Raw genomic sequence first — 10,589 nt, forward strand, 5'->3', positions numbered from 1 at the left:
GCGGTCGGGGGCCTCGGGTGAGGTCACCGGGGGCGGGTGCCAGGATCTCCCCCCGAGGCCCCGGGCTGGGTGGGGACTTCCAGGACCGCGAGGGCGACGCGGGGCCCCGAGCCGGAGGAGCCCCGGAGCTGGAGGCGGGGAACGCCGGCTTTCGGGCTGGGGGGCCGGGCCCCGCACTCTCGGGCTCCCCGCAAAGCCCGGGGATCGGGTGGTGCCGAGACAATGGGCCGGGACACCGCCCCCCGCAGCCCCCAGGGCGCCGCCTCGGCGAGGGGGCTCCCTCCCTGCCTCCCTCCCTCACCTTGACGAAGAGCTCAATGAGGGGCTCTTTGTCCTCCTCCTTCAGCCCGTTGAGCGGCATCGACAAAGCCATGGTCGGGTCGGATCGGATCGGCTGCGCTCCGCGGACGGCGGCGGCTTCTGCTCTCGGGGCTGCCGGTGCGGTTCCCGCCGCGCGTGTCTCCCCGACAGTGCCTGGACGGGCGTCGAGCTAGCTCCCCTCCGGCGAGTCGCCTCCGTGCTGCCTCACGCCCCGCGCGCGACTGCCAGACCGCCGCGGCTCCGGCGGCTTCAAGCTGTGGGCGGGGCTTCGCCGTGGGCGGGGCTTCTTATATGGGGCGGGGCCAAGGCTGCCAGGCTTTCCAAAGGAAACGGGAGGAAGGCCCGGTTGGACTCTGGGGCGGGGCCACCCACGCGCGCTGTGGGCGTGGCCTGGAGATTCAACCAATCCTCCTCGCCGAGGCTGATAAAGAGGTGTGGGCTAAGTGCCGGTATTGGTGGTGGTGGGCGGGGCTTGTGGCCACGCCCCCTACCGAGGGAAAGGCGGGAGGGAGACTTCCCCGGCGTGGCGGAGCCTGGCACCGCCTCCCGCCGCTCCCTGGGCGTGTCCTCGCAGCTGCTCCTGGCGCCGATCCAGGTGACCTCATGCGTTCTGACGGCTGGAGAGCGAGCTAGCTGTGTTTCCTGCCATCTTCCCTGCTTGTAGCCAACCCCAACCTCTCAGGACTCGTTGCTCTTGCTTCCAGGCCACCCTCCTCCTAAGTGTGTTAAGTGAAGCTGCCTCACACAGGGACAACTTTTTGGAAAGTTTTCATCTTCCTAAAAGCATTTCTTTTTCCTCTTATTCATATTTTTAGGGTTTTGTTGTTGTTGTTGTTTTGGGGCCACACCCAGAGGTGCTCTAGGGTTAGTCCTTGGCTCTGCCCACTAGACTCACTCACTCCTGACAGGCTAGGGCGGGGGATATGGGATATTGGGGATCAAACCCAGATCGGCCGTGTGCAAAGCTCTGCCTCATCTTTTTCTTTTTTTCCCGTGCCCACCCCTTTTTTCTTTTTCTTTTTTTTTCCTCTGATTTATTTGTCTTACCCTTGACTCTCCATCACTTCTGCTGTGCTCCCTATATTGTGCTAGGCCTGGGGCAATAAAATATGGATCGGATCTCATCCCTTGCAGAGACATACACACTGCTTTCAACTAAAACCCCTCAAGTGCCTGCCTAAAGGCTGCAAAGAATTCCCCAGCATTGTCAGGGCTCTTTCTCCTCCCCCCAACCTCCATTGAATTTGATTATGCGCCAGAATCACCTTTGTGCGAGCTATTTCAAACCTGTCTTATTTAATTTTTCTATTATCCTGTCCTCTCTCTCAGTGGAAAGACTACTTTGGGAAGAGGAAACATCTGACAGTGCTAAGGGACCACTCCAGGCCAGCTCTGGAGACCATATGCAAAGCGTAGGCTGAAATCAGGTAGGCTACAAAGTCTAGCTACAAGCAAGGTGGGGATCTTACCTTCTGTCTTATCCACCAGGCCTTTCTCCAACACCAGGAGTTCCTATTTTAGCAATAAAGGTGATCCTCAATCTGTGAAAGAAAGAAAAAAGCAGGTAGGAGGGAAATACTTAATGTTGGACACTTTGTCTGGATTTACTGTTATTGAATGCCTGGGGCAAAAGTCAACCCTCTGGAAAGTTAATTGTTTGCTCCCTCTCCTGACTTTTGCTCATGGTTGACTCAGCTGCTCCTCCTTCCCAGGTTTGTGAATCCTGGGAAGAGAAGACATAGTTCTGTCTCCACATCCTAGTACTTAACACATCAGAATGTTAAACAAACCAAATGACTAATTGTATATATGACAACTTCCTCTCCCAGTCCAGTCGCAGATTGCCTAGATACTCTCCTAGAGACTCTTATTTGTTTGTTTCTATTTTGTTTTTGTTTGGCGGACACACCCTACAGTGCTGGTGGGGGAGTGGAATAAGGATATTACTTGAGGGAGCCTGTAATGCAGGGGATGGAACCCAGACTTCCCCCACACTCAACATCTCTCTAGCATTTGTAGGGATTTTTTTTTTTTAAAGAGCCATGTAGCCAAAAGCTGGTAAGGGAAACAAACTGTTTTAAGTATTAGAATCAGAGTCCATAAAGCCCCTAACTTCAATTTCATTTCTAGAAGTGAGTGGGGTCATTACTGGGTCCAGGCCTTAACACATGTTCTGTTCAGTGATGGCTGTTATCACTACTGTCCCCATCAACCCTACAGGCTCGAGTGTAGTCATTTCATCTCCCTAGACACTAGCTTGTTAAAAAAGAAAATAGCCGACTGTAGGCAGCTCCCCAGATAGAAACTAGAGTCAAAAACAAGCTGAAACACCTGGCTGAACTCTGGTCTGAACTCTGGTCTGAGTCCAGTATTAGTTTTTCAGGAACTCATGACCTGAACCCAAAATCTCTTCCAACCTCCCCCCTCTAGTCTACCTTTAAAAGGACCAAATGGAAACAATTCAAAGCAGATTCAAGCCTTAAAAACAAACATTGGAACTTCAATCTACCCTGAGACAAAGGAATGGTTCAAGGTGCTCCGGTTTTCTCAGACGTTCCTTGGGGTTTATCAAATTCTCTTTGAATCAGCTAATGGTCCCTCCCTGTGGTGATTGTCTCTGACAGGCCACATGCTGACTTAACATCACCAGACATAGTCATCATGGTGCCTGCAGTCTGAGGAAGAGCTAAGGAGCTGAGGGAGTTCTTTGGGCCTCACTGACCTCTGACAACACTGATGCACCCTGATCCCCAGATGCAATCCCAGTGTTAACCACAGAATCCTGAACTAGTGGGTGTCTGAGGCTATCTGTGCTTTGAAACCTGGATATATGGTTACTCCCACCTATGTTTCTTGGTTTCCTCCCGGTGTCACCAACAGGAATGTGCAGAGCAAATTTGAGGAATAGAGTGGACAAGGGTAGAATCGGGTTGTTTATGCAAGAAACTCCAAATATATACTTTGCAGGGCCAGAGCAGTGGCGAAAGCAGTAGGGCTTTTGCCTTGCATGCGCTAACCTAGGCTATGCAATCCCCCAGCATTCCATATGGTCCCCCAAGCCAGGAGCAATTTCTTTTTTTTTTTTTTTTTTTTTTTTTGTGGTTTTTGGGTCACACCCGGCAGTGCTCAGGGGTTACTCCTGGCTCCATGCTCAGAAATTGCTCCTGGCAGGCACGGGGGACCATATGGGACGCTGGGATTCGAACCGATGACCTCTTGCATGAAAGGCAAACGCCTTACCTCCATGCTATCTCTCCAGCCCCAGGAGCAATTTCTAAGCACATAGCCAGGAATAATCCCTAAGCATCACCGGGTGTGGCTCAAAAACCAAAGAAAAATGAAAATTAAATTAAAAATAAAATGGATATATACTTTGCATTCAAATCTCATCGCTTAATGCTGAAATGATGCTCGTTTATACTCCTGTTTTTATAAAACATCATGAAGAAAACTGATGTACACACCACACACACATGTGTGTAACTCCTCTAATTTCATCTCTTACTCACTCCCCTTTGCTCTCTACATAGACATACTGAAATGTTTGCTATTCCTTGAATAAATGAATGAAGCATTCTTACCTTAGGGCCTTTGCACTCTTCTCCCTCTGTAATATTCTTCTCTCAGAATTCCAGCAATTTCTTAACCTTCTCTCAAAATTTCTACCATTTCTGGCCTCATCTTGCAGGTGTTTGCTCAAACACCAATTTAAGATTGTAAGCTGTTCCAGCTCATTTCATCTTTGTTTTTTGTTTTTGTTTTTGTTTATTGTGGTTTTTGGGTCACACCCGGCAGTGCTCAGGGATTACTCCTGGCTCCATGCTCAGAAATTGCTCCTGGCAGGTACGGGGGGCCATATGGGATGCCAGGATTTGAACCAATGACCTTCTGCATGAAAGGCAAACGCCTTACCTCCATGCTATCTCTCCGGCCCCATTCATCTTTGTTTTTAATGTTGTTGTTGTTTTTTGATTTTTGTTTTTGGGTCAGATCCAGAGGCGCTCAGGGGTTACTACTCCTGGCTCTGCACTCAGAAATCACTCTTGGCAGGCTCTATGGTATGCCAGGAATCGAACCACCTTCCATTCTGAGTGGGCCATGTGCAAGGCAAACATCCCTGCCGCTGTGCTGTCTCTCCAGCTCCTCATTTCATCTTTGATACATATTTTACTCCTCCTTTGATAGTTTTTGAGACATACCTGGTTGTGCTCAGGAATCACTTCTTGCAGTGACCTTTCAAGGTGCCAGGGATCTAACTTGGATCAACGGCATTCAAGGCAAGAGCCTTAACCCTGTACTATTGCTCTGGTTCCCATATTTTATTTATCTGCAAAATGTCTGGCTACACTCATAGAACATAAACTCTGTAGGGGCAGGGATCTTTGTTTTATTTCATTTATGACTATATTTCCCAAGAAAACAACCTTAGGTATGGAGTAATAACTATGGAAGGAGTACATGTGCAAAGTCCAGTAGCTTCTTGTACCCTTAGTTTGCCTTTTGAGAGTTCTTGCTCTCTCAGAGAAGTCAGGTAGTCTGTTTATGATTACCACAGTATAAGGACTTGACTTTTCCAAATGACAAAATGATGCTTCCCAAAAGTCTCCTTGCTCCCCCACCCTAGGTCCAAACTCAACTCTGTCTGAAAACGAGGGAGTGAACTAAGAGACTTGTGTCTACAAATTCTGAGACTGGACTGCCTGGATCCCATTTATCAGCTGTCATTTATCAGCTCAGAATAACTACCTTACTCTCATTGTGCCTCAGTTTTTCAACTGTAGGATGGGCCTAAAAATGCCTGTTAATAGAGTCACTGCGGGGCCGGGCGGTGGCGCTAAAGGTAAGGTGCCTGCCTTGCCTGCGCTATCCTTGGACGGACCGCGGTTCGATCCCCCGGTGTCCCATATGGTCCCCCAAGCCAGGAGCAACTTCTGAGCGCATAGCCAGGAGTAACCCCTGAGCGTTACCGGGTGTGGCCCAAAAACCAAAAAAAAAAAATAGAGTCACTGGAAATTTAATAATTTATGCTGGCACATGGTGACTGCTCTGTAAGAAATAACAATCTATCAATTATACACATATTATATACATCTGTCCAACAGTTTCAAGCCCTGAACTCCCACAAGGTATGGCAGACATCTAGCTGAGCGTTTTCACATTCATTCACACAGATTCCTCACAGTGTATCAGAAAACAGTTTTCATTGTCCTAATTTCTCAATTAAGGAAATGGAAAGTCAGAGATAAGTAATATTTTTAGTAACTAAATTCTTTAACTGGGGGCCAGAGAGATAACATGAAGGTAAGGCATTTGCCTTGCATGCAGAAGGTAGGTGGTTCAAATCCCAGCATCCCATATGGTCCCCCGAGCCTGCCAGGAGCAATTTCTGAGTGTAGGGCCAAGAGTAACCCCTGAGCATTGCCGGGTGTGACCCCACAGAATAAATAAATAAATAAATAAATAAATAAAATAAGTTCTTTAACTTAGCATGCCCATCTTTAAGTAGAATATTTCATAATCCAGACTTTACAAGTCTCTAAACCTGGTTCCTTAATATACGGTTTTAATTGCCTAGTACAGATATTTATATTTATATGTAAATAAATATTTACATGTCTATACACTTAGAAATATAATATTTAATTACTATATTACTAATATACTTGTAAGTATAATATTTTTATTTCTATATACTTAGAAACTTAAAAATGGGGTTGGAGCAGTAGTACAGTGGGTAGGACATTGCCTTGCACATGACTGACTGGGTTTGAGCCTCGGCATCCCATTTGGTTCCCTGAGTGTCACTGCCAGGAATGATCCTTGAGTGCAGAGCCAAGTCAATTACCATAGTCCTTATCCCCAGAGGGGGTCTAGATCCCTGGGAATAGACATTTTTATTTGTTTACTAATACTTTACATTTTTTATTTCTTGTGTCCTATGAATATATTAAAATTGATTTACGGGCCCAGAGAGATAGCACAGCAGTGTTTGCCTTGCAAGCAGCCAATCCAGGACCAAAGGTGGTTGGTTCGAATCCTGGTGTCCCATATGGTCCCCTGTGCCTGCCAGGAGCTATTTCTGAGCAGACAGCCAGGAGTAACCTCTGAGCATCGCTGGGTGTGGCAAATAAATTAATAAATAAATTAATTAATTAAAATTGATTTACTAGAAGGGAAACAAATGTAAAAGCACATTCTGGATGCAGTGTCTGTTCTATTTCTACTGGTAAGAACTGTGACTTGGGGTGGGCTTGGCCTCTCACCACCGTCTTGGTCTCCTTCCCATCATCACACACTTGAATGGAAGAGAACTAAGAACCCCTCCATCTGTGTCTGACACTCGCACACTAATTCCAGCTGCTGTGAGGGCTGCTCTGGAGCATGACACTCCTCTCTCTCTCTCTCTCTCTCTCTCTCTCTCTCTCTCTCTCTCTCTCTCTCTCTCTCTCTCTCTCTCTCTCTCTCTCTCTCTCTCTCACACACACACACACACACACGCACACACACACACACACACCATTTGTATGCAATGCAGATCTGTTCTCCTGGGAGCCGAAACCCTACCCTCAGCCCCTTTCTGCCTTGCTCCCTTGGAGACTGTCTTGGGAAAGTTACAGGTTTCCTTCTGTCACTTGGAAGCTGCTGCAGCCAGGAAGGGAACCCAAGTTGACTAAGAGCCAGGGCCTTAATTGGATTGGATCCCTGTGGAGGCCATTAGCCTGCAGCTTGGCAGGGAGGAAATATTTCCTCCCCCACCCCAGTCCCCACTCACACACGCCCCAGCCAAGATCTTCTATGCCCTACCACCCAAATAAGGCACTATATTAAGTTTCCAACTATGATTATTCTCCCTTCCATCTGAATAGCCTTTGACTGTTCCCAGACATAGCAAAGACTATCAGTTTTGTGAGGAGTCTCGGTTGCTCTCTTTATTCACTCCTGCCACAAATCTTTCCAGAAGGCCTACTATGTGACAGGCACTATTCCAGATCCAGGATAGACTGCTTTTTTGCCTTTTACAAAGATTCCATTCTGCTTGAAGACGGACAATAAACCAAGTATCCAGGCCAATATACCCATGGCTGGAAGAAAGAAGAGCTCCCAAAGAAGCTGTGAAGGGGCTTGGATGTCAGGTGCATGAAACAGGCATAGCCTTCTCTGAGAAAATAACATGTGAGTGAAGACTTAGAGGAAATAAGGGTGACATTTGGGTAAACAATGTTCTTGAAGAGAGAACAGCAAGTACGAAGATACCTAGGCAGGAGTTTCCTTGGCATGTCTGAGTTAGAGATAAATGAGAAATTCGAAGTCCAGACAGTTTGGCGACTTATTTGCCTAGACCTCCTGTCACAAGTTCAGGGCTTTTGTCCACTTTCCTGTGTAGTGAACACTGAAGAGCAGCAGAGGATATAGAAAAAATATTGGTAGTGGGGGGTGGTGAGAGTGAAATGTAGAGGAAGGTGTGGTGTTGGAACATTGTATGCATGAAACCCTATTATGGGTGGTAATGTAAATCACAATGCCTAAAATGTAAAAATAATGTCCTTTAAAAAACATAAATGTTGGAGCCGAAGAGATAGCACAGCAGTGTTTGCCTTGCAAGCTGCCGACCCAGGACCTAAGGTGGTTAGTTTGAATCCGGGCGTACCATATGGTCCCCTGTGCCTGTCAGGAGATATTTCTGAGCAGATAGCCAGGAGTAACCCCTGAGCACCGCCGGGTGTGGCCCAAAAACCAAAACCAAAACAAAACAAAACAAAACAAAAAACCCCACAAATGTTGAGGCCAGAGAGATAGCATGGAGGTAGGGCATTTGCCTTGCATGCAGAAGGACGGTGGTTCAAATCCCAGCATCCGATATGGTCTCCCAAACCTGCCAGGAGCGATTTCTGAGTGTAGAAGCCAGGAGTAACCCCGAGCGCTGCCGAGTGTGACCCCCCTCCAAAAAAATGTTAACTTCATTATAAACACATTACCATGACTATAGCAAATTTAAATGTAAAAAATTAAGAATGGGGGGCTGGAGAGATAGCATGAAGGTAAAGCATTTGCCTTGCATGCAGAAGGTCAGTGGTTTGAATCCTGGCACCCATATGGTCCCCGAGCCTGCAGCGATTTCTGAACGTAGAGCCAGGGGTAACCCCTGAATGCTGCCAGGTGTGACAAAAAAAAAAAAGAATGGGGAAGCTGGAGAGATAGCACAGCATTAGGGCATCTGCCTTGCAAGCAGCTGATCCAGGATGGATGGTGGTTTGAGTCCTGGCATCCCATATGATCCCCTGAGCCTGCCAGGAGTGACTTCTGAGCACAAAGCCAGGGGTAACCCTAAGCGCTGCCGGGTGTGAACCCCCCCAAAAATTAAGAATGATAAATACTAAGAAGATAAAAAAGAGAAAATCTTCTGAAAAAATAAGCTGACAGACTGAAGTACATGCTTTGCAATGTGGAAAGCTCCGGGTTCCAAATGGTCTCCTGGATTCAGAAGTAGCCCCCAAGCAGTTCCAACTATGAGTTGCCAAAATCTTGGGCATATGTGAGTGGCACTGAGGATGAAATTTTCCGCCTCATGTTTGCAAGGCAGCTGCTTTAGTCACTGAGCCATTTCCCAGTCCCTCAACAATATAATTTAATAACTGCAATGTTTTGTTACATAGACAAACTTTTATATAAGCAAAAAGTTTTTTATTTTTATTTATTTTGGTTTGGGGACCACATCTGGCAGCATTCGGTGGTTACTCCTGGAAGCTAGGGGAACCATATAGGATGCCACGATCAAACCTAGGTTGGCCACAGGCAAAGCAAATGTCCTACCCACTGTGCTATCACTCTATCTCCTTGTTTTCTTTTTTTAAATTTTTGTAAAAATTAAAAAATATTTTGTTTGTCTGCAGTGCAGGGAATCAAAACCAGGTCTCATGCAAGTAAGTGCTGATCCAGACAAATCTATTTGTTCCTTTGTATTCCAGGAGATAACCATAACCAGTGGTGCTGCTGCTCAGAAGCATGCAGTTTTGGAGATCAAACTGAGGTCTCCTACATGCAAAGCTGCATTCTAGCCCATTGAGTCATCTCTATGTCCTTAACACTACAACTTGGGGGGCGGGAGGCATACTCGGCAATGCCCAGGTGATACTCTTGACTCTGCACTTAGGAATTACCCCTGGCAGTGCTTGAATAACCATATATGATGCCAAGAATAAAACCCAAGTCAGCCTCATGCAAGGGCAAATGCCCTACCCACTATACTATAGTGCTGGCCCCAACCTAACGTTACTATTAGATACATAGTGAGTGTGCTTTATTTTTACTTATTTATTTTTTTGGTTTTTGGGTCACACCCGGCAGTGCTCAGGGGTTATTCCTGGCTCCAGGCTCAGAAATTGCTCCTGGCAGGCACGGGGGGACCATATGGGACGCCGGGATTCGAACCGATGACCTCCTGCATGAAAGGCAAACCACCTTACCTCCATGCTATCTCTCCAGCCCGTGAGTGTGCTTTATATCTTAATAGGTTTGTTTTAATATGTGCCTGATTGACCATATTGCATATTCAATCTCATTTTACATAAAAGTCAAATTGAATGTTAGGTTGCTTCCCATTTTGAAGAGGAAGAAACTGAGGTTCTTAAAGATTACATCAGGAGTAGGGGGCTATCTCAAAGAGTTAGAGGGGCCTGAGTGACAACACAGTGGATAGCCATTTGCCTTGCATGAGGCAGATCTTGGGTTTAATACCTGGATCCCATATGGTCCCCAAGCATGCCAGAAGTAACACCTGATTGCCCCAACAACAAAAACAAACAAAAAAAAGTGTTAGAATACAGGCTATGAGTCCCAGGTTCAATCCCAATTATTAGTTGGCCCTCTGAGCACCACGGAGAGTGGACCCAAACAAAAAACTAGGAGTAGTCCTGAGCACTGCCAAGTATGCCATCATGCTCTGCCCACCCACCCCCCAAAAAAAACAGCTAAAATAATTTTCCCATCTGAAATAGGTGGACAGTAAGTGGCAGAGCCCAGATGGTAACCCACCCTGTGACACATTTACAGACCTGCTCCAGAAGCCTGCTCTGTCCTTCACTTCTGACCTAAGGCTGAAACTATGACCTTCAACACAGAGAAATGGCTCATGCCACAAAATAGCTCACCAGAGCTAGGAGCCCTGGCAGTCACGAGGTCTCCATTTCTTGCCCCCCCCCCCACTAAAGATATAGAGACTAATCAGGACAGCATTTGTCCTGGGATAGTCCCAGGGATGAGTTGCCCAC

At 46.9% G+C, this 10,589-nt stretch overlaps 1 protein-coding gene across 1 annotated transcript in view; it reads right to left on the reverse strand.

Moving 5' to 3' along the window:
* CLIC4 (chloride intracellular channel 4) overlaps positions 1 to 543 on the reverse strand; it is a 71,097-nt gene extending 70,554 nt beyond the window's left edge. The window contains exon 1 of the mRNA XM_049775011.1: positions 302 to 543. Coding sequence (XP_049630968.1) covers positions 302 to 373 — 72 coding nt within the window. The 5' untranslated portion in view covers positions 374 to 543. The remainder of the gene's footprint in view (positions 1 to 301) is intronic.
* Between the last annotated feature and the right edge of the window lie 10,046 nt (positions 544 to 10,589).

This window comes from Suncus etruscus, chromosome 6 (assembly GCF_024139225.1).
Source record: "Suncus etruscus isolate mSunEtr1 chromosome 6, mSunEtr1.pri.cur, whole genome shotgun sequence".
Classification (NCBI taxonomy): domain Eukaryota; kingdom Metazoa; phylum Chordata; class Mammalia; order Eulipotyphla; family Soricidae; genus Suncus; species Suncus etruscus.